Source organism: Scleropages formosus, chromosome 1 (genome assembly GCF_900964775.1).
Source record: "Scleropages formosus chromosome 1, fSclFor1.1, whole genome shotgun sequence".
Lineage (NCBI taxonomy): Eukaryota > Metazoa > Chordata > Actinopteri > Osteoglossiformes > Osteoglossidae > Scleropages > Scleropages formosus.
Genome location: NC_041806.1, coordinates 15,526,863 through 15,549,660, shown reverse-complemented (window position 1 = coordinate 15,549,660; position 22,798 = coordinate 15,526,863). Strand labels below are relative to the sequence as shown.

General features: G+C 46.0%; 3 protein-coding genes across 5 annotated transcripts; 1 reads left to right on the top strand and 2 right to left on the bottom strand.

The window, feature by feature from the left end:
- The first annotated feature begins 398 nt into the window (after positions 1 to 398).
- On the top strand, positions 399 to 6,837 carry dnaja2a (DnaJ heat shock protein family (Hsp40) member A2a). Its single transcript, XM_018757964.2, has 9 exons — positions 399 to 618; positions 1,782 to 1,841; positions 1,954 to 2,180; positions 2,579 to 2,659; positions 2,868 to 3,001; positions 3,147 to 3,343; positions 4,239 to 4,383; positions 4,476 to 4,603; positions 6,079 to 6,837. The coding sequence occupies exons 1-9, from the start codon at positions 541 to 543 to the stop codon at positions 6,265 to 6,267; spliced, it is 1,239 nt and encodes a 412-aa protein (XP_018613480.1). The 5' UTR covers positions 399 to 540; the 3' UTR covers positions 6,268 to 6,837.
- A 1,069-nt stretch (positions 6,838 to 7,906) lies between these two features.
- Positions 7,907 to 10,054, bottom strand: cdca9 (cell division cycle associated 9). Of its 2 annotated transcripts, none has more exons than XM_018758143.2 (10): positions 9,930 to 10,054; positions 9,682 to 9,813; positions 9,566 to 9,606; positions 9,431 to 9,476; positions 8,766 to 8,854; positions 8,632 to 8,687; positions 8,446 to 8,526; positions 8,271 to 8,367; positions 8,110 to 8,196; positions 7,907 to 8,020 (listed from the first exon to the last, which is right to left on the bottom strand). In XM_018758143.2, the coding sequence occupies exons 1-10, from the start codon at positions 10,048 to 10,050 to the stop codon at positions 7,976 to 7,978; spliced, it is 795 nt and encodes a 264-aa protein (XP_018613659.2). In that variant the 5' UTR covers positions 10,051 to 10,054; the 3' UTR covers positions 7,907 to 7,975. The 2 variants fall into 2 exon arrangements, with proteins under 2 accessions (XP_018613659.2, XP_018613660.2); XM_018758144.2 differs by having other exon boundaries at positions 7,923 to 8,020; positions 8,271 to 8,364.
- Positions 10,055 to 11,507: 1,453 nt separating this feature from the next.
- gpt2 (glutamic pyruvate transaminase (alanine aminotransferase) 2) lies at positions 11,508 to 22,592 on the bottom strand. Of its 2 annotated transcripts, none has more exons than XM_018758187.2 (11): positions 22,062 to 22,592; positions 20,280 to 20,369; positions 19,366 to 19,474; positions 18,093 to 18,226; positions 17,695 to 17,938; positions 16,095 to 16,174; positions 15,208 to 15,344; positions 14,619 to 14,793; positions 14,205 to 14,360; positions 13,885 to 13,997; positions 11,508 to 13,726 (listed from the first exon to the last, which is right to left on the bottom strand). In XM_018758187.2, the coding sequence occupies exons 1-11, from the start codon at positions 22,353 to 22,355 to the stop codon at positions 13,615 to 13,617; spliced, it is 1,644 nt and encodes a 547-aa protein (XP_018613703.1). In that variant the 5' UTR covers positions 22,356 to 22,592; the 3' UTR covers positions 11,508 to 13,614. The 2 variants fall into 2 exon arrangements, with proteins under 2 accessions (XP_018613703.1, XP_018613705.1); XM_018758189.2 differs by lacking the exon at positions 22,062 to 22,592 and adding an exon at positions 20,686 to 21,663.
- Positions 22,593 to 22,798: the final 206 nt, after the last annotated feature.

The window sequence follows — 22,798 nt, the reverse complement described above, 5'->3', positions numbered from 1 at the left end:
ACCTGGCGGCTACTGATATCCCATGTTGAATTCTCGTCTGCAGTGCTTTTTAGTAAAAGTAATAGTGATTTTGAGTATTTATACACTGACATAGCTCCATATTAGTGTATCAAACATTTCACGCATTTCTTTTGAAAATATGACTCGTGTAAAATTAACTATTTAAAAAAAGACTATCAAAATGTGATGAAAGCCTCAGACTTCATGACTCCCAGGAAAAATTTCTGGGAAGTTGCTGTGCAAGAAATTCAGGCTGTCTGTACGGAATGTGGAAAATTATGCAAATATTGCTAATGTTCCCGTACAACCGCATAGCTCACACACTATAGCGCTGACGCACTGAATGTGACGTAACACGGGTTAAGAAGGGCGTATTATGGGTGACGTTGAAGGCACGAGAAGGAGGGTGCGCAACGTAGGACGCGCTGCACGTTGACGTAACGCGCAGGTTAAAGTGGACGCTGTGCGTGGGACGTTTCCGACCGGCTCCTCTTTCTCTGCTCCGCTTTCCCCCTCGAAGGTCCTTTTCCGAGCACCGATATGTCGAACGTCGCGGATACTAAGCTGTACGACATCCTGGGGGTCTCCCCCTCCGCCTCCGAGAACGAGCTGAAGAAGGTGAAGTTTGCCGAGGGCCCGTTTTTCTGTTCAGCGGCGCACGGGGGGCCCACAGGCGCCGTGTTGGGGCTCCGGGGGCAAGGATTAGGAGATGCGGCCTAGGGGGCTGCGCAATGCCTCCGACTCCGAGGCCCAGATCATGAAAAAGAACAGCGAAGCGGCCCGCAAGGAGTCACTCAATCCGGGTTACTAAAAAACCTTCATGATCCTCGCTCAGGTTTCTTGTTTGTATCCGCGGCGCGACCGCGTGGTATTGACTCGGTCTACAGTCGGACCGGCGAAACGGTAGCACGTCGTCTCGTTAGCTTCTCGCTAGCACCCCCTTAGCAACACGCTAGCTTCTCGTTAGCAGCTCGCTAGCCTTTTGCGGTCCCGTCGTTAGCATTCTGTTAGCTTCTCGTTAGCATGCAGCTAGCTCCGCCGTGTGACCGGGTATTTGTTCCAAAGTGATCCGTCGAAAACACACCAAGTTCTGGGCTGCTGCTGCTGCGCCATCCGTAGGCCTCGACGGCCGAAACGCTCCCCGGCGACCCCGTTTTCACAGGGATGGAGCCGCTCTTAGCCGCCTGCTGGGCGCCGGGCTAGGAGCGGCTGTTAGCAGGTTGCCGGCCTCTCTGCGTCTTTTGGGTCGAAGTGAGAGCGGTTGTTTACCTCCTGTGTTTGTCAGTTTGAGGAAAATCTAATTTAAACCAACGTGCCCATATTAAAAGACTCGAATCAAAAGACTGCTGGTGTTCATCGTACGCCTCTTTAAACTTTCTAATATGTAATTAAATGCGCGAACCGATGACGAGGTAAGTAAAGGCACACAGTGACTCAGTGAGTGGCCGTTGGTGAAGTCCAGGTTACTGAGACAGGTACCCCAGCCGGCGATCAGGGTTCAGTATGGATACACTGACATTACTTACATTATATATTTAACAGGTCTTTCTCAAAAATGAGAAACATTTTGAAGAAAAGTTTGCAATGTTTTAAAAATGCACTGTTACTGCCAGTTAAAAAAAAAAAAAAAGCAGTAGCTGTATACAGTCAGTCTTACACCACCTGCTGCCCCTTGTGTGATGTACAGGAGTGTACAGTTTGCTAGGTCAGGTTAAGAAGTGGTTATGAAACTTTACAGCTTCATGCAGAAAGTTGACTTTTTTTTTTCCTTTAAATTTCAGGCATATCGTAAGCTAGCAAAAGAGTACCATCCAGACAAGAACCCCAATGCTGGAGACAAGGTGAGTGGTCGATTTGCTGATCTCTTGTCGGGAGGACATCTGAACGACTTTCGGCTCTTGACCTAAGCGTAAGGAATTGCGGACCTAATCCGGTGTTCCTCTTGACATTCAGTTCAAAGAGATCAGCTTTGCCTACGAGGTGCTGACCAACCCGGAAAAGAAGGAGCTGTACGACCGCTATGGAGAGCAGGGGCTACGAGAAGGCGGCTGCGGGGGCAGCGGCATGGACGATATCTTTTCCCACATCTTTGGCGGCGGACTCTTCGGGTTTATGGGTGGCCAGGGGAGGAGCAGGAATGGTGGAAGGAGGAGGGGCGAGGACATGGTGCACCCCCTGAAGTGAGCTGCTATTGATATGTATTGTTTCATCCCTTGCTGGCAACTGGGGGGCGGGAGGGTGTCAAATCTCAGTGTGGGTTACCTTCTTGCCCACCATGCTCCACTTCTGCATGTGTGTTTCAGTTGAGTGCAGTTCATTCTGGAACAGCTCCTGGCATGTGAATTTCATGTCTTGTTGATGTGATGGCACTGACATTGGCACTGACAAAACTTCCTTGGAGGAAAGCAGACTTGTTCTTTCTGCACGTTGGGTCAATGTTTTATGGTGCCCTGATCCCAAGAGAGTTTGAAGTTCCAATGACTTTTTCCAGTTGCTCTAAAATTTCCCATGACCAAAATGAGAAGTTTTCCCTTTTTGTGCTCTTTTCCATTTCTTGAACATCTTTTGCTTTCTGCAGAGTGTCCCTTGAAGACCTGTACAACGGAAAAACAACCAAATTACAATTAAGCAAAAACGTTCTTTGTAGTTCATGTAATGGGTAAGTAGGAAAAAAACACGCATTCCTTTTCAGTCCTTTTCCTCACATTGGCACTAAAATGGGCTTCATGAGTATCAGTCTCCAGTAACTGGAGCTGGTTGTGTTTTTGAGAATTTGGGAGTGCAGCTGCCATTATTGTTTTGAAATGTGGAACTAAAACTATTATGACAGGAGTTCCTTCTAAGACTCCGTTGTTCTTGCTCCTCAGGCTTGGTGGAAAGACAGGAGCAGTTCAGAAGTGCACGACTTGTAGGGGGCGTGGCATGCGCGTCATGATCCGACAGTTGGCCCCCGGAATGGTGCAGCAGATGCAGTCCGTCTGTACCGATTGTAATGGGGAAGGTAAGGTCAACCACCAGGAATGCTTCCTCCCACGTTTGGATATTTTTCCATCCTGTAGATATAACTGCTTTTGAGGGAATATTGAGTGGTGAGACATCTGTTTCATCTCCCTGGTTCCTGTTGTAACTGAGTATGCACCTCACAGGTGAGGTCATTAATGAGAAAGACCGCTGCAAGAAGTGTGAGGGCAAGAAGGTGGTCAAGGAGGTGAAGATCCTGGAGGTCCATATAGACAAGGGTATGAAGCACGGGCAGAAGATCACCTTTGGGGGAGAGGCAGATCAAGCCCCTGGAGTGGAGCCTGGAGATATTGTTCTCGTCCTACAGGAGAAGGAGCATGAGGTAAATTTCACAGGATTCAGAACTGGGTTTGTGCTTTGACCAAAAATTTGTCACAATGGTCCCCCAAAAAAAAAAAAAAAATCTAGAAGCTTCTGCCCAAAGAACACCAAACTTGCAGTTGTAAATCTTATCTGTGGCTGGTTGTATGAAGGCAATATTAAAATTCTTGAGTGACCAATCCATTCTACTCATTAACTTTGCCTTCTGTTACAGAAGAGAGGTTTCCGGTAATGTCAAAACAACGTCAAAGTGGTTGTCTTTGGCGCTGGGGTTCTCTGACAGTCCTATTCTACTTTGTATTCTAGAACACTGAATTGCCCCTCCTTTGTCCCCTGGGGACATGAACCAGTTTGTGGTGCCATCTAAAAGCCTCTGGGATGTGACACACTAATCTTGAACCGTTCCTTGCAGTCCAATCCACCGCATTTGTCCACAGCTCCTTATAACCCAATGTGTGCTCTGAGAAACTCTGTTTCCTTGTCCTCATGTAGTAGCAGCTTCCCAGAATGTCTCTTACCTAAGTAAACATCCTGGTAGAACTTGGTTTGATTTTGAGTGAGTAGATGACAGTAAAAGCTGCAGTATGAGCAGAGTTTAGGTCTCTTGCCAGTTTTGTTCCATAACTTCACTTAATGCAGTAGCTTAAAATGAAGGAATTACTATTTTAATAAACCACGTTTATGCATCTGTTCATAACCACTCATTTAATGATTAGCCCCTTGGGTCATGACCGAAAGTTAAATTCGGTCTGACACGTCAAACCTCCACCACTGCAGCTATACAGAGCATTCAAAGGAACCTGTGTCGAAGGGAGTTTGCCATCACAGCACTGAGTGTTCAGCTCAGACATCAGTGTGTGTTGTCGTTTGGTAAATCGCCTATCTTTGGTCTGCAGACGTTCAGAAGGGACGGCAATGACCTTTACATGACCCACAAGATCGGCTTGGTGGAAGCCCTGTGTGGATTTCAGTTCACGATGAAGCACTTGGACGGCAGACAAATTGTGGTGAAGTACCCTGCTGGAAAGGTCATTGAACCAGGTACGCATGTGTGGATATTTTCTGCCCCTGTAATGTGATAGTAGTGTGAGGAGGCAGATTGTGACTGAGAAACCCCCTCTCATTTTCCGTAGGCTCAGTCAGGATGGTCCGGGGTGAAGGAATGCCACAATACCGCAACCCTTTCGAGAAGGGTGACTTGTATGTTAAATTCGAGGTGAATTTCCCAGACAACAACTGGATAAGCTCAGAGAAGCTTGCTGTAAGTATAATGGAGAGCAAATCTGTATTGCAATTTGCAGGTACCTCTTTCAATTTATTTGGTTTTATCTTCAGCAATGTTAGTGTGTCTTTGTAAGTCAGCCCTGATTTATCAAAGTCCCAGACAACAAGAAACCGCTACTATGTAATATGAAAATACATACCCTTTTTCATACAACTCATTATCAGTACTGTGAAATTTTTGCTTGCTGTGCAGTAACTTTCACAAAAGTTGGGAAAAGCATCGACCTAAGGACACCAGTTATCTTTGATCTCGTCATTTCTGAAACGGGAGCAATTAATTTGATGCACAGCTTTGATTCCATTGTATAACGATACAAAAGTGCAGCCATAGAAGTGATTAATAAAGCCATTATACCATACTACACATCACCCCCCCAAGTCACTCCATAGGCAGCACAGTTGCGGTGCACCTTTCAGGCTAATGCAAGGATGCAGAAAGCCTTATGAAAAGTTAACATTAAAACTTTATTCTGTTTACAGTACTCCTGTTTAGTTCACCAACACCACACTTGCCTGAAGGGGTGCAGTATTGCTTCCCCAGGTTCCAAACCTCAGTTTAAAATGAGTAAAAAGTAGCATTTAAGACCTGGAAGTTTTCTGGTAACTATGGATTTTGAATTCAGAAGCAGGGACTGCACAGTTTAAAACACAAGATAACCAGGAAAAATTGGTTTCTCCAAAACATTGTAAGAGACTAAAAAAGGCACTAGTTTTCTGCTTCTAGGGGAGTAAAGCTCTGCATGGTCTGCGGCTGGTATTTTGACCATGTTTAAGATGTTACATTTATGAAAATCACAAATTATATTAATATGCTATAATGTACAATAGAAATATTTTTTCCAAATGTGAAATGTTGTGGGGTAGCATGGTAGGTAGAGCTGCTGCCTTTGAATAGGGAGGTTGCTGCTTCAAATCTTACTTTCTGCTGGAGTACCCTTGAGCAAGGTATTTACCCTAAATTGCACCAATAAAATTGTTGTACAAATGGATAAATCATTGCATGTAGTCTAACACTAAGACCTTTTTGAAGTAAAACATCAGCTGAATATGTAAATGCTGGTGGTGTCATGCATAAAAATTTTTGTCTGCTGCACTTCTCTCTGCATAATTAATGGAAATTCAAATCCCCCCCCCCCTCCCTCACAACAGGAATTTGCCTAAGGGGGTGATATCACATAATGAGTAAACACTTATATGAGCAATAGGTTTGTGTGGAGATGACAGGAGTTTACTGTGTCCGCTATGGATCAGTTTAGTTAGATGTGGATAATCTCATTTTTGTGTATGGTGTCCTGAGTGTGTATTCATTGTTTTACTTTAGATGAGCATGAGTGGCATCCTCACAGAACTAGAACTGGTACCCTTTTAGTCACTAGAGATACTTTGTCACTTGAAGGTTTCAGTTTCCAGTTTCCAAATGTGTTGTAAACATCTTGTTGCGGCTCGTTCCAGGAACTGGAGGACCTGCTGCCTATGCGAGCGGAGGAGCCGATCATCTCGGGCGATGTGGAGGAGGTGGATCTGCTGGATTACGACATGAGCCAGAGCTCAGCTGGAGGCCACCGGCGTGAGGCCTACAACGACAGCTCCGATGAGGAAAGCGGGCACCACGGGCCCGGCGTGCAGTGCGCTCACCAGTAGTCCTAAAATTGTGCCCAAGAGCTGGAATCAAGTTGCACAGAGTGTTTGTATTTGATCTGGTTTGGATTCACCATAAACTCCCCCCCTCTGACACATTCCCCCAAACAAACGTTGTTCTCCTTTTCATCCAAGGCCCAGGTCACATACCCTCATTCCTTCTGGGGCTCTTTCAGGCAAAGGGTGCTTTTCCTGTTCATGTAACTGTTTCTCCATTTGGGTTGTCATAGCAATTTGAGATGAAAAAGCCAGAAAGCACCAGTTCTTAGCCTGCGGTCTGGGCTCAGCTTGTGCCTCCCCACTCCTGACAACATGGAATGAGTTCTGTCACCGTTTAGGTTTCTACTTGTGTCTGTGCTTTATTTTTACCACTTTGTAGATTTTTACATTTGCCTTTATTTTAAATTTTCAGGAGGGGGAGGGTCAGTGTGTAAAATAACTTTGGTTGCAGTCACAAGCTGTGTGTGATTAAAGTAGAAATATCACAGCCTGTACATGAGCCAGGTGCATGTTAGAAAACAGTGGCTTGTGCACTGAACTATACCTTACTGGTTAAAATAAAATATGAAACAATGTGTTGTCTCATTCCATTCTAATGAACCCATCACTGATTTTTCCTTGGATGTGCTTCTAATATAAGGCTTAAGTGCTGAATAGGGGAAAATACTGCACCTTACCAGATTTCACACTAATGTTGTACAGCCATTGATTTTTGAACTTGCTGTCACACAAATTGAAATGAACTTACATTGAGCCTTGTGCAGGTAGGAGTTCTGATTTTTTTTCCCCATAAGCCTATCCTGCTGTACAAGCAATGCTTGTGGAATGGTTGCAGTTTAGTCATTGGTTTATCAGATTCTGAATGTGGTCTCCCTCAAAGTTACAACTGTCCCTCTGTTTAAAGGCAAGGGTGTTAAGTGGTTGTAGCTATAGAAAAATACTGCATGATTCTTTCAAAAAGAATCAAGCCAGTTTAAAATGGCTCCTGTTTAACATGTGCTTGAGGCAAGCTGTGAATACTAGGGGAGTTAGTTCTTTACACCACTGGAGTTGTATGCTCCTTACTGCCCTCTAGTAGCATGGAAGGTAACTACAGCTCATGCTTACTCTGCTCCACCCCCATGTTCCAGAAAAGTCAGTTAAAAGTCTAGAAAGAGCCTCTTTGTTCATCTTGCCCAATTGATGTGCATCAACTTGGACCAGGGAGACTGAAGGAGCAGTTCTCCCCTTACTACACAGGCTCCACCTCACAGGGTGTTTACAGAGGAGGTTGACCATGACCATAAGGTAACCCAGCAGCAGCAAGAGGAACCACCTGAAAAGTCAAAGCACTTCCTAGTAGTTAGAAGCCCTTTAGACAAAGGGTGATACTGATACATCAGCACCCAAGGATGTCATGGAATATGACAGGTTTTGTCAAGCCTGGCCTCCCATAATAAGTCAGTATGGTTCACTGATCACATTGGAGGGAGGTTATCAGTAAACTATAATACAACAGGAGTGTTCACTGCATAATCCTATTATGCAGGAATGATGAATCTCAGTTCAGATGAAGCCAAGTGGTGCGTTTTTATTGGAGAATTTTAGAACAAGTGCTGTCCTCTCGGAACTACAGGAGGAGTCACTAGTAAAACTGCAGGAGTACTTAAAATCTCTTTATTAGAATTTGTTACAATAAATACAAAAGCATGACTAGCTGTGTGGCCAGTAGTCATTGATTTTGTCTGACCTTCTTGCACAAGTAGTCCATCAGTTTCTGGGAAAGAAAAGCAAAAGTAGTTAATGGAAGTACAAGGCGGACCTACCAGATGTTTCTACCGCTCCTGTGTGGTCGGACAGGTTTACCCGGAGCTGCTCTATCTGTAGAATCGCTGCATCATCCAGCATAGTCACATCGATGTGGTCCTTCAGGTCATCGGTCAGGAAGAGAGTCTACACATTTGGAGCTTAGTGGTCAGTTGCCATGTAGGATTCAACTGAAGGGCAGGTGCTCAGACTGATGTTACCTCTCCACGAGATGTTGATACGGTGGCTGTCGCCATTAAAGGGGAGGTATTCATCCCATCTGCATCCAGCGACCGCAGTCCAGCGGAGCTAGTGCTTCTAAAGCAAACGGTAAGAGATGTGGGGATTAACCAGGGATGCGCACCTAATGAGCTTAAAGAAATGGGGGATTCGAACCCGGCCTGGCTGGCAGATGCAGTCATCTGCTTGTTGACTTTGGCAACATGCGTTTGTGTTCTCTTGGTGGTTGAGGCCACCCTAGAACAGGGAACAAGTGACAGTACAGTAACCCAAAGTACCCTGTGCGATTGTAAGCACTGATCTGAAAACCCTGTGTGACTCCAAGTGGCTAGATCTCCTTACCTGAGAGTTTTTACTGCGTTTGACGTGCTTATAAGCGATCTGGTCTTGGGGATACTCTGATGGGGGGGAGAAAGGCACATCCTGGGTCAGAAACAGAGTGGTTCTAAACTGAGAAACTAGAAGTGTGCCATTACCTTGGATGCCTCCCTCATGGGCTTTTTGCCATTCGCCGACAGTGTCCTTTGCAGCCTTGGAACTGATGCCCCCACCTGGCTCGAGCGGGCTGATGGGGTGGGGAGAACGGTGATACAGTTCTTGTGATGCATGCGTATCAGGACAAAACTAAAATGGGCAACTAAACCAGATCATATAGGAAGTGTACAATGTGTACTTTACCACCCTTGAAAGTTACTTGAGTTCAAGAGTTTGCTGCTTCACATTGCCATGTGAAACAAAGTGGCATTTATTATTGCTAGAGTTACTTTTATGAATGTAATGTTGTGCAAGAAGTTTAAGTATCACTTGATGTCAAGTTCATGACAATGAAACAGAATATTAAATAGAAGTAAGGTGATTATGAATCTACACAGGTGTTTCTATGAACAGATCTTAAACAGGGAGAAAAAAAAAAAAAAAAAAAAAAAAAAAAAAAAAAAAAGTTAAAGTTCTTCTTCTCCACCCAGCTGAAAGCTAGTGGTTTTTCTGGGAAATTCCACTTCCTTATTTGGAGGAAGTTACTATGTAAAATGGCTTTCCCAGACTTCCTTCCACTGAGTATTTCCAACAAAACAGTAGGGTATTACTTAGGCAATAGGGGCAACTTCTCTTTGAAAGAGGGACCCAATTCAAGTTGAAGCACCTTTCCTACTCAGTTTCCTTGTCAAGGGAATCTCTGGAGATTCAGCCTACAATACAAGAGAGGAGACCAACAGTGGGTGCTATACCACATAAATTCATCAAGAAAGAAGGACTCACACCCAGCCTACAAACCTACCTTCATGGCAATGGTGACCTCCCCAACTGGAACATCATCCTCTGGAAGGATGAAAGGAAGCTAAAATCCATCACATATCCCTCAGAGACCTTCCCCTTTAGTGCATCAGCATTTACCCTTAAGTAAGTCCTTTATCAGGGTATTTCGGATAGCAGGGGGAATCTTCATCAGCTCCACCCTGAACACTCGCTCTAGAGTGGCCAGTGTCTGCTCCATCTTTGCCTCCATCTCACGGATCCGCTCCTGGGCTGTTCAAGGGAAGGAGGAGGACCTTCATGCAGACTCAAGGGTTTAGGGGAAAACCTCACTGTTTGTTCCCCACCCCAAGAAGCATAGGGTGCAAGTGCAGTAGAGGCTATCCTACCTTCTTTCTCAAACTGTTGCATGAACAGCTTCCTCTTTTGGTCTCGCTGCTCTGTACTCAGCTGACCATCCTGTTCGCCACTTGACTGCTGATTGTTTTTCTTCACCTTCTTTGGAGGCATTGCTACCCACTGCACGCACGCACGCACACCAAGGTAAGCTTTCCCAAGACCATGTTTAAAAGGGCATGGCCTCCAGCTGTCAGCTATTTCCTGGCCTGATTGATTGGAATAATTAAGAGATTTAGTTAAATTGTTATGGTGTGTGCACATGCACGTGTACTTTCCAATGGCCTGTGAACATTTCAGAGCATTTTTAGTTGGGTGTCATAGAGCTTCCCTTTGAAAATGTGTTCGGTCAAGACTAACAGGATCAGCATCTAACCAGTTCACACTATAGGATGTGAGGGAAAAAAAATTCCAAGTTTATACATATTTGCATAGCAGATGGTTTTCTTCAGTGACTTAGTGATTTACCCATACAGCAGGATCATTTTACTGCATCAGTTTAAGGTAAGTTCCATGAGAAAGGACTCTACAGCAGAGGGTTGAAACCTGCGCATTTCAGTTCCCTTAACCATTATGCCTTCAGCTGTCTGGTTATGCACAATCCTTTGTTTCACATGTTCACTGAATGAGGTCATGTGGGATGACATGGTTTTGCACAACAAAAAGAGACCAGACAGGATTGACTCCTTTAGAGCTCATTGTGACCTGATGTGTCAGTCATACCTACAGCAGGGAAATTAAATTTATTCACAGTATTATCTGTTCATCCAATTTCAAAAACCACTTGTCCTGAGCAGGGTCACGGTGATCCAGAGCCTATCCTGGAACCATTGGGAACAACACGGGGAGAGGACACACTGGACAGGATGCCAGTCCATTGCAGGATAGCCACACACACACACACACACAAAAACAGAGTGAGTCACTCACCCATTCAGATGCTAAAGATAAGCTAGTGTCATCGATACACCTGAATTTCATGTTTTTTGGACTGTGGGAGGAAACCAAAGGAAGAACATGCCATGCGCTCCACACACTGAACAGGGATCAGTGTATATACAATATTATTCAGAGTGAATTAGAGAGAAACCATAAACAAATTTGTACACGATTGAAAGGCAAGGAGTGCGGTGATCTCGCAGCGCAGGTTTTTAATTTTGCAAAATACAGCGCAGTGGTGCAGCCTGCTCTACCATGCGTGTTCTTCCTCACTCCAGCTCATGCGCTGCGACCAGCGAGTTTTCACACAATCAGAGCAGCAAATAACCAGCTGGACTTATGCCATGAAGGTTGTTGGTTCATTTCCCACCCCTGTTGCAGCACTGTACCATGTCACCGCCCTAGATCCTTTAAGAAACTGCTAGCTTTGTAATTTTTCATAACTCCCAAAATGAAGGCCCTTAACCCCGAATTGATGACAGGACTGTCCAGCTGTATGAACGAACAAATAATGCAAGTTGCTCTTAAGTGTCAGTTGAAGAAAAGCAACTCATAATAAAACATTGGCCACTAATAAAGAGCATATTAATTAAGACACAAAGAACTCTCAGCGCTCATTTCTATGACAGAAAGTTTTAATGGAAATGTATGCAAAAAATTTAAACATCTATAAGAAAGCATAACCCCGAAAAGGCAAATGTATCCAACCAAGTCTTTCATTATGTCGACTTCGTGTCGGAACACTGTGAGGCAGGTCTGCATTCCCAAAGTACCTTTCCAAAGAATTTAATGCATCATTTGTCAGTGAACCCTTACAGCGTTTGATGGTTTGTACTGCACACCGCAGGGACCAACATGCAGAGCAGCTGTCCTCTGTCCAAACAGTTGACAAGCAGCTCTCTGGTTTGGAGAGACTAAGGATTGCAGGATTGTTAAAGTGACAAAAATCTTGAAAATCCTGTCTCAGAAAATGCTGCTTGAGATGGAACTGACAGCCAACATTCAACTCACTCAGAGTACCTCAACTTGTGCCTTGTGAAAAGCCGTTGTCTTGGATCGCCATTTCTCATTATTCCCAAAATCGCCCCGAGGAGTGTTACATGAGTGATTATGCATTAGTACAAAAATGACAGCGTTGCAGACACATAAATTTTTAGTACACATGATAAAACACATTTGTCATAATTTCATAAATGTTCAGTCGGTTGGTGCAAAGAGCTGCTTCGCCACAAACAAAGGCACCAGAACCTAGATGGCAAAACAAAGATGGGTTTGGGAAGCGACGCAAACTCTTTGCACGGAGCGACTGTCGACACGCTCAGACGTCTCCGTTCCGATAGTTAGAACAGTTAAAAACCCAGACACACAACATATTGCACAGAGTGGAGAATCGGCACTCTTCCGGGCGCTGAGCATTATGCGACGCCCCCAGTTTGCTGCATTAGCGCTAATGCAGCCCCGGTATAGGAAGTGGTCAAGACCTTCAGTCCCAAACAGCAACTTCTAGCTTAACAAGATTGTGCTGCCTCTCGGAGTCCTGTACCGTGCCGCTCGTCCAAGTAGGTGCTCTTCACGTTTGGCATTCTCACCCACACCGTATGTGAGGGGACAGCAATCACGCGTGATGTGTGCAACACAACACACACGGATGCTGCACTTCAAGAACCTGAGGGCCGCTGCACAGCTCCAGACACTGGCCAGGATAATGCCATTTAGTGAGGTTGCCATGGAAACGGGACCGGCCTTAGGGAAACTGGCTTCCGTGCAGTGCCTCAGTTGCTGGAGAGAAGGTGGCGCACTGGTTAACAAAGTGGCACGTTTTTTAGGGTTAGGAGTTATCTAAAAATCTAATGAAATGTACATTTATGTGACCAATTGGCTGGTTTTGCTTGGTCAGGGGAAAAAAAAAAAAAAAAATATGCGCAACTGCTAAGTGTTTAAGTGCCTCACAAACACTATAAGAAGGATTCCATTCTTTCCACCTTAACAGTAAGTGAAATGCCACTGACTACAGGTGGGCACTTCAGAAACATTCAATTCTTCATCTGTCATGACATAATATCACTTTCTTTTTCAAAACATTCAAATCAGTAATAAACACAATTTTAGCATAAATGAGACCTGTAATTATTTATTGCTGACATAGGGGGGCGCTACGTTTCACAAATCTTTCAATTTATCGTCACCAGATGTCCACTTTGTTTACTAGCGCAGCGATGTTTTGTTTCAGAAATAATTTTTGGCACCGTAAAAACGAGGTATTTTCTGCATCCCACTGCGGTGTAACCTCACAACCTGGACTGTCCACACCTCTTTGCGTCCCTTGAAAAACAAGAACGGAGGAGACGGAACAGATTCAAGACTTGACTTATGAATTATACACAATGAACTTTGCTGGAGAGCTGGGGGGGGTGCTATAAAACACAAAGTGAAAGGATTGATTTTCATGTTCCCCAGAACGGCCCCACCCCAAGAAACAACCAGTTTTCTGTGCATCGCTTTAGTGTTCACATCATGCACAATTGTTACATTTCGTATCTGTTTCACCCCGTATGCACCCCTGCCTAAAAACCCAAGGCACAAAACACCCCCCCAAAACCTGAACCCTAATCTCAACACTCCAAGCTACAGGCGCAGAAAAAATAAACACTACATCCCTTTCATAACTGCAATAAGAATTCTAACTGGGTTGAACCCGGGCTGCTCCGGTATGTCCCCCGTCGACCAACGTGGGAATGTTCATCTGGAAGGTTCTTGTAGTGCAGCGTACTCCTCCAGAAACTTGATATGGAAGGCAGAGAGCTTCTCAAGGAGAACCTTCAGCTTCTCTGTAGGTGGGAGGATGGTCATTCTGGGGAGTGACGGTCCCAAAAAGTCAGCAAAATCGTGAGCACATTACAGCACATTATATATTAAATATTAGAGTGTAGCCAGATAGAAGTAATAAAAAATACTGGGGTTTGGCACCCCTCTGAGCACCAACAGTTGGGCAGCATGCAACGGACGCACCTGAAGTGGTAGGTTCCCTCCTTCTGACCAAACCCGCTGCCCGGAACGATGCAGATCCCCGTTTCCTCCAGGAGGCGCAGGCAGTACAGCATATCCGGTGGCATCCCCAGAGCCTGGAAGAGAGCCCACCCACCCAATTGGCATCATACATCACCATGGCAACAAAGAGGACTGCTGTGTCTATGTAACCACCATGTGCATGAACGTGCAGAAAAACTAAAACCCAGAGCAGTAGGACGTGGGCCCCAGATACAGCAGACACACCATGGTCATTTGTGTGGGGCGATTCGGGCCCCTAGGTGGGTGGGGAGGGGTCAGACCTTGGCCTCCTCGATGGCTTGGGGCGGGATGAAGATACGTGGGAAGGCGTACATAGCTCCCTGCACAGGGTTACATTTGATGCCGGGAACCTTGTTGAGGATCTCCTCCGTCATCTTGGCCTTCTCAGCCAGGGCACTCAGTACCAGCATCTTCTCCTAGAACAGGAGCATGACACGGGTTCGACTATTGCGTTCACTTCTGAGCAGATGGATTAAGAACCCAGACGTGTTTCGGATACATATCATTCAGATCGGCCTGCTCAGAAGATATACAGTATTCAAAGAAAGATGAGTAGCAGCAAAGAGCAGCGACAAGGTTCGAGGTGACTGTCCTGTGAAGCAAAGTACGCGATGCCAGGAGAATGCTGCCCTCCTGCTTGCAAACTCCACCCCCTTTGCTGCCAAATGACTTGCCTTGAGGAACTGTGGGTAGGAGGGCTCCCCTTGCTGTGGTGGGTTGACCACGACGTCCATGGCTGCCTGTCCGGAGACGGGTGGGCAGAGTCGCACCGACAGCAGCTTCACCAGCTGGGCTTTCACCTCAGCTGCCATGTTGATGACCTCCATGTAGCCCCCACGGAAGCCACACCTGGAGCAGAGGAGATGGGAAACGGTCACTAACTCCGCCTCTCAGTTGCAATTTGTCTGCAGAAGCTGTACATTAAATTTGCAAGCTATGCCTCCAGCATGAAGACTGACAACCGTGCATAAGTGACCAAAACAGAGCCACAATCGCCTGCTTGTCAGACATAACCATCATGGAAATTAATTTCTGATTTATGCGGGCGATTGTCAAGCATTCTCCTTATACTGAAAACAGGCCATTAGTGGTAAGGACTGGGAATTAGAAAACAGGGCCTATACAAGTGTGATGAAGATTTACTCTTGTGACCAGAAGGTAACCTGCTCAAGTCCTTGGAGATCCTGCTCTTGTCAATGAGTTCTACTCTATGTCTGCTGATCAAAGCCCCTCCCCGCCAGAAAAATGCACTGGGACACTCACTCTCCTGTGTAGCCCTTGGAGGTGGAGTGGAAGGAGGTGAGCTCCACACTGTCAAAGTACTCGGGCCCCATCTCGTACAAGACCTTCTTAAAGGAGTGGAACTGGCAGTCGGGGGAGTAGACGTTGTCCTGGTATACCTGTCAACACAGGAAAGTAACACGGTAACAAAGCAGTAATCACCTTTCAGTGGGAAAACGTGAATTTCTCTGGGCTTAACAGAAGCACCACACACAATTTGTGTCACTCAGCACTTAATGACATAGCAAACACTTGGCCGTCCATTGAGTTCATGTTCAGACTTCACTGTGCGATGAGCCCGGTCCTCCTGAGACCCAAAAAAAACAAAGGCACAGAATGTCCTCTATAAGGCACACCTGAACTCCGCATTGTGGTGTGTGCAGTGGGGGGGGGGACACTTACAAATATCCATCATCCAGAATGGACAAAAAGGACTGCCTAGCTCTCAGGAACATATGAAATGCAGGGAAATAATTTCTCATATTCTCACTAACAACTTTACTACAAGCAACCCTTAAAAAACACATTCATGAGTTTTTGTAATGTTATTCTATGGCCATGGATCAATATTTTGTGCTCTTTTGTCCCTGGCGCCTGCAGAATGTTTCAGAAGCTGGGGGGTCACGAGGGCCAAACTCCTGACGGTAGCTACGAGGTTATAAAAAGGGGGTGTAGGACGTGTGCGTGTTACAGTTATAGTAACAAGAGAGTGTAAAGAAGAAGAACCATGCAATAAGTATTTCTTGACTGCAAGTGGTTGCGCTCATCATTGGGTCTCCAAAGAACCTGGATTTGCCACCAACACTGGAACACAACACCACCACAAAAAAATATCATAGTACTACAGGGTTTTCAGGGTAATTTGGTACCTCATCAGACATGACAAAGAGCTTCTCCTCGTAGGCGAAGTGCAGGACATCTTCGATGCACTTCCTGCTCTGCACCTGACCTGCGTGGTTCAGGCAGGGAAGAGAGGAAAAAAAGTGCCTTAAGTAAATAAATGTAAATGTGAGAGAGGGGAGAACATCAATTCCACGCTCTCTGGACCTAGACTGCAAACTTTGCCGGCATGGTGAGGCAATGGGGGCACAGAGATAGAACACTCCGGAAGGGTCCCTGGGTTACTCGTGTGGCTGGTATGACACCACGAATAAAACCAATTAGCTTTCAGAAGAACTGCACGCAGGGACCTTGCCATGTTCCCAACGAGCTCAAACAGCATCATGTTTCAATACGGAACCAGAACCAACACCTGGGCTCCGGCAGCAGTCATCAACTTACCCTTTTATTACTTCCTGTACACTCGGCAACTTTGGTGAGCAGGAGCAGCAACAAAAGACTACATTTTCACTGTATAACAACAATGGCGCCAACAAAACACCGCCTCCAGTTTCCTTTAGAGATCTGAGAGCAGCTTTTGACACTCTTTAGGTCTCACGTTCTCCAGCTCCGTTTCATTTCATGCGCTTTGACTTCTGGGTATAACCGAAGGGATCCGTCTTTAAATATGCTCAACCCCGAAAACTCCAGAAGGGATCCTGAGCGGCACGGCCAAGAATGCGAGTTTACCATCGCAGGCGAGAAGCGGTGTGTCCTGCGGTAGGGGGTGTGAGCCTGCATCACGCTGCTGATTGGAGGAGCCCTCATGATGTCAGCATTATCGCAGCCACCACCCACTTTGAGGGCAAGAGAGGACATAGCGAGGTTTGAAAAGAATTAAAGAACTTTGGTAATTGAAGGTTGGAGGGTTTGAATGCTTCACCGCACGAAAACAGCTCTATCAAACGTGAACATTTTCACAGATAGCGGCTACAGGAATGCCTCATTCTCTACATGAAACACTAAGTGTGCACACAGCGACACAATCAGTCCTTTTCTGATGCACTTTGTTGTGTCCAGCAACATTTTTCTGAAGCTACTGTCATTTTCCAGTTTACATGATGTTTAATGGAATTTCTCGCAGTTTTGGCGCAACTGCTACGTACGTGTTTACCCACCGAGCTGACAGGTCATTGTAAAGAGCACCACACACAACAGGAGTGTGACGTTGCTTTAATACAACTTACTTCTACAGTGTTTATAGCTTGCGTCTGGCATTCCTGCATGTCCAAAATCAACAACAGATGCTGCGTGTACACGCTGTATGATGTACCGGTCAACAACAGAGCAGAGTAGGAGTTTGAGCAAATTAAGCACTTTGCATTTCAATTTGTTTTAACTTAAGTGTAGCTCTAAATTAATAAAAATGTTCAAAGATGTCTTTTTTTCTTAAAGCAGTATTTCAGGTTTTCACAGGTTCCCACTCCATGAATTATCGGGAAATGACTATATTATTATATTTACTATTAAGGTCAAGCTGTTGAGTTGAAGTGACCAGCTATACACACACAAGTAAAGCTGCACTTTGAGTAACAGCACTGGCAAAAGAAAGACCAAAAAGTACAACCGCGACAGTGAGCACATACATACCTGTGGGGTTCCCTGGGTTGATGATGCAAAGCACCTTGGGATTGCAATAGCGCTTGGCCTCCCAGTAGGCCCTGCGCAGCTCGTTGACGTCCAGCGCCCAGCAGTGCTCCTCATCCAGGTAGTAGTTGACCTGCACGGCCTCCAGCTCAGAGATGGCCGCCGAGTACAGTGGGTACTGCGGAATTGGGATCATAACCCCGGTCCTAGACAGGCCCTGGCCTGAAACCAGCAGCTTCAGGATGCTCTGTGGAAACAACATACTTGTGAGAATGACTCCACTCGGCACAGGCTACAAGTGCCATCGCAGTGGTAACACGGTACACCTGACAAGTGGTCCTTCAGAAGCAGGACAGCCTCTGCTTCACTACTGCATCCTGGGATTCCTGACATGGACATACCATAATGCCATCGCTGGCTCCAGTGGTGAGGTAAATGTCCTCCCAGTTGGCAGGTACCCCCTGATCCCGGCGCTCCAGGTACGCGGCAATATCCTTCCGGATGCAGTCCACCCCCTGGCTGTCGCTATACGAGCCTGCAGATTAACACAGGTGGACACAGGACAACGCAGAACTCACTAAAATATCATGTTCCATGCAGGGCCACACAGGTGACACTGGGACATCATCTACATGGAATCACGTGTTGAAATGTGCACCCCTCACAGCATCGCCCCATGTTGAGCAGTGTCTCACCTGAACTGCTTGCGGAAACACTGGTATTTTTTGTTGTAAAACGTAAAACTAACATACAGCTCTGCATGTAGAAGGGAGCAGAATTCTTCCAAAGTTATGCAAGACTGGTCTACAGCTACAGGAACCATTTAGCTGCAGTTACTGTAGCTACAAGTGGTGCAACCAGTTACTGACTGAAGGGGCAATTTACCACACCCATGATTGGGAGTTATTTACATCTAACTGTATCGTTCATATCGCTGTTTTTACAGTTTCTTCTTTAAGATATTACATTTTATAAATGTGTAGCATTATTTTATTTAGTGTTTATTGTATCACGCCCCACAAGGGTGTAGTGACAGGGTCAGACAGTTTTTAGCAGCTTAAACATGACACATAGATTCATACACTGTGGGATATTTAGTGACTAATCTGACTGAAAACCATGTCTCTAGAAACACACACTGTTAAATGTACAGTGCATAATTGGTACGGAGCTGACAAACGCAGGCAGACTGTTATACAGTACAATAGAGTAAATAATGAAGGAAATCTGCCTTGTTGTGTTATAATAACTAATGGACAGTTATTTTCAGTAAATAACTGCCCATTTCATTGGGATCTGCTGATAATTTAGCAGAAATAGGTGTCAGTTTTGGACTCAGAAACAGAAATTTTAATTATTAATTGTAATTACGGCTTCGATTTATGAGATCACCCTATGAAAGGTTTTTCCAGGAACATATTACTTTCTTTAGGCAGCAAAACACTACTGCTAGAAGAGAAAAAGAGTAATCTAATTTAAGGTCAAAAAGCTGCAAAAAGAAAACTGGAAAGGAGGCAAATAGTTTTTCATAGCACTGCACATGTCACTCTGGGTAAGGAGTATTTGCATAGAAAAGAAATGAAAAGCGAGATTGTGGCCAAGTTCTAAACACAAAACCTCTCTCTCTTTCTATTAGTGTCACACACACACACGCACACACACACACGCACACACCGAGGCTCTTCCCCCCACAGCCCTGCAGGATGCGCCGAGCTCGTATTTTAGCATCTTCCGGGAAGGCGGGACTCTCCAGCAGCTCTGGACATGTGCAGAGGGCCACAACCTAGGCACAGAAGAGAAAGGAACACATACTAAGAGAGGAACACAGAGCCCTCATCCAGCCAATCTCATGGGTTCAGGAGAAGGCCTCGGACAATTTGAGGGGTCTGAGCGAGACTTGATGATCAAGGTCCGGATGCGCACACACCTCCAGCCACTAACAGCCAGCGTGGGCTTTCCAGTGCTAAGCAACCCAGAACTCCATGGAAACAGAATACGGAGTTGAGAATGATATACAGCCAATGCTGTGCCCCAGAGGGGTCTGAATTAGAATTGGACCAGACACTTGCAGGCCACTCTTCAATCCTTCCCAGTACATCTTACACTGCATAGGCAAACTTCGGCAAAGATGTTACATTCATTGAAGCTTAACCCCCTTTCCGTTGCCAGGAAACCAGCAGCCACTGACAGTTAGATGAGGTCAGCCTATATCTCTTACACAGGAGAAGTGGAGTCCAGCCAACTGGTCTGACTGAGAGGTAGGTCAGACTTCGGTAAGTTAATCGAGATGTTTACCAGATAAAAATAGCTGCGTGAGGAGGCTGCCAGATGCCTTCCTTAGAACAAATTTGTTTTTCTCAACGCGCGCATCAATATGCTTCAGTAATTGATACAGCTGTTGCAATAGAGGTGAGTCACAGTCTCTGCTGATGTCAGACATTTCTTGATAAAAATAAGGTCTTCCACCGAACTCCTTGCACATCCACTGAAAGTTAAGTCAAGTAGACAAGACCATGAAGAGAGACTGCTGATCCTGGAGTGTGACATTGCAAACTTGTGATACGACGCCTCGCAAACCCGGCACCTACCTGCCGGAGGAAGGTGATTGGCTGCTGGCCCATAGCGTGAGCATCCCCAATGTTGGCCTTGATGACCTCCTCAAAGGGCCGCTTCATCCCCTGAAAGACAAAGCGATGTTTCTGTTAAAGTCTTGGCGTCATCTCTTTCACACGTGTGTGGCCGTCACTAACATGTTGACTTCTGCTTCATTCCGAAGGCAAAAGCCCTTCAAACACCCAACAGGGTCACGAGAAGACAAATTCATTTCAAGGCATTTTAAACTCTCTACTGGGGGGGATACAGGGGAACCAAAGTGAGGTGACTGATACCCGCTTTTCTCTAAACTGATTTTTTTTGTTTTTTTTTTTTTAAACATTTGTACTCATTTTAACCCTGCAGAGAATTTTAAATTCAAATCTCTCAACACCTGCACACCTGGTTTGCTGCTCTCGCTGAACAAGACAATGCATACGTGGGAGAGCCGCCTCCTCGACCCCTCTTTACGCTCCATAACGCCGCCGATGTTCTCTGTACTCATTCGTCGTCAAGGAGACGCTGAAGGTCTTGCCAACTATTCTACCATATGGAAAAGACATTTGCTTCAGACACGATGAAGTGAAACCTCCCTGGGGTCAAGGGTACAGTATACCATCTACCAGGGAGTGGTTGGGGGAGGGCATTGCACCAGCCGGGATCATGTCAGATGCAGGGTCCACACCTGTTTCAGGGTTATTTACAGAAACAACTGTACTGCAACGTTCACAGCTCCCAAATGTGGTAAATGCTGTTAGTTCTCCAGCTCAGAGGGAGCTGTGCCTCAGGTACAAGAGCTGTTCCTCTTTCTGCACACGGCTATTTAGAAACCAAGTGATTTAAGGTCGTCTGACCCACGTCTCCTGACTCAGTCGACGGCTTTGTTCTCGAACCCTGCATCTGTAAACCTCTTTTCTTTCACTCCTCCAGCTCTGGACGGGTACCAGATTGACTGCGGAATGAAGTAATACAGGCCCCGTTGTCCCGCGTCACTAGTTTCATGAATGTCTTACACCCACCATAATGGCTTACTCACCACATTTTCTTGTATTACTCAGTTAAGAAATTTAATAATGGCTCTTACATTATAAACAACATTATAAAAAGTTACATTGTTGTGAATGAAACAAGAAGAAATGCATTGGTGAGATATTTATCAGCTGTAAATTAAGTAAAATTATTGGGTAATGTTTTAATTTAAATGGCGTAAAGGCTTCGTGTTACTTTTGGCAGGAAACACGAGAACACGAAACACATCGTTGCGAGTGTCTATGAAGGGCTTCGGGTTCTAAAGTACGGCTGTTAGAGATAATAGCTATGGTTAACTTAAGGTTTCCTTTGCAGGCGCGACCGAAGGGCCACGTGCTGATAGACGCGAGGACAACACCTTCTGCTGGGCCAATGGGAGAGCCGCGCGCGAGCCGCAGCATCCGCTCCGGCACTTGGCACCGGCGGCTGATGCAACACCAACGAGAAACGCCTTGTCTGATGCCGTGAGTCAGTGTGTATCGGTAAAACGCCCCGTCCCGCCCCGCCCCGCCCCATAGTATCGATACAAACACAGCAAACAGTGCAAAAACACAATAAATCGGAAACACCGAATACAGAGGATGTCCGACATGAAACATGAAAACACACTGTAGCTCCAAAAGATCACAGTGTGTGACACACCTCTCACCCCGACAGGAGATCTACGAACACGCGGGTGACGCGAAGCTGAACCGACCAGCCAGGTTTAGTAAAACAAACGGGAGCGGAGCGGTAAAGGCGTCAGTTACCTGCTGTAAGCCCTTCTCGATTTCCACGGCTTTGAGGACGATAGGGCCCCGCACTGCGTACTCCACCGCCTTCACGTTCGGGTTCAGGGTCTCCATAGTTAGACTGCGCTCCCTTGCCGCACTCGCGCTACTCAGCGCATTCCCGTTCTCTGCCGGCTCCGCGGTGGCCTCAGCGGTGCTGAACCTCTTGGAGCCGGGCTGCTGAACCGAGCCCTGCGTTTTAAACCTGACCGTCTGCACGTCCAGGCGGCTCTGCGCCAGAACGCGACCCGACAGGACCCGCAGCCGATGCATCCTCAACACGCTGGTTCGCTTGGAGCGCAGGCAGACACCGGAAAGGATGCTAATATCAGCGCACCGACAACAAGCCTGAAGCGCAACCCTGTGTGAATCGCTGGGAAGTCACAGTTGTGGACAGATTATTTAAGAGGCATTATGCCGATCGCGCGGTGTTTTACTGCCGCCGAACCCACAATCCTCCCAAACACCCCCCACGATGACTCTCCATACCAGCGGTGACAGCCGTGTGGCGAGCACCACCCATCATTACTGGCAGTCTGCGCACACACAATTTCGGGAGTTGTAGTTTTTATTCACAGATTGAGTGTTGTTGGAGGAACAAAAATAACTACAATTCCCACCTTAACGTTGGTTTTAAGGGTGGGAGTTGTTTGGCGCCTATCTTTATGGTTTGTCTAGCTGAAACCTGATGACTAAATTTTAGCTTGTGAGCTTAG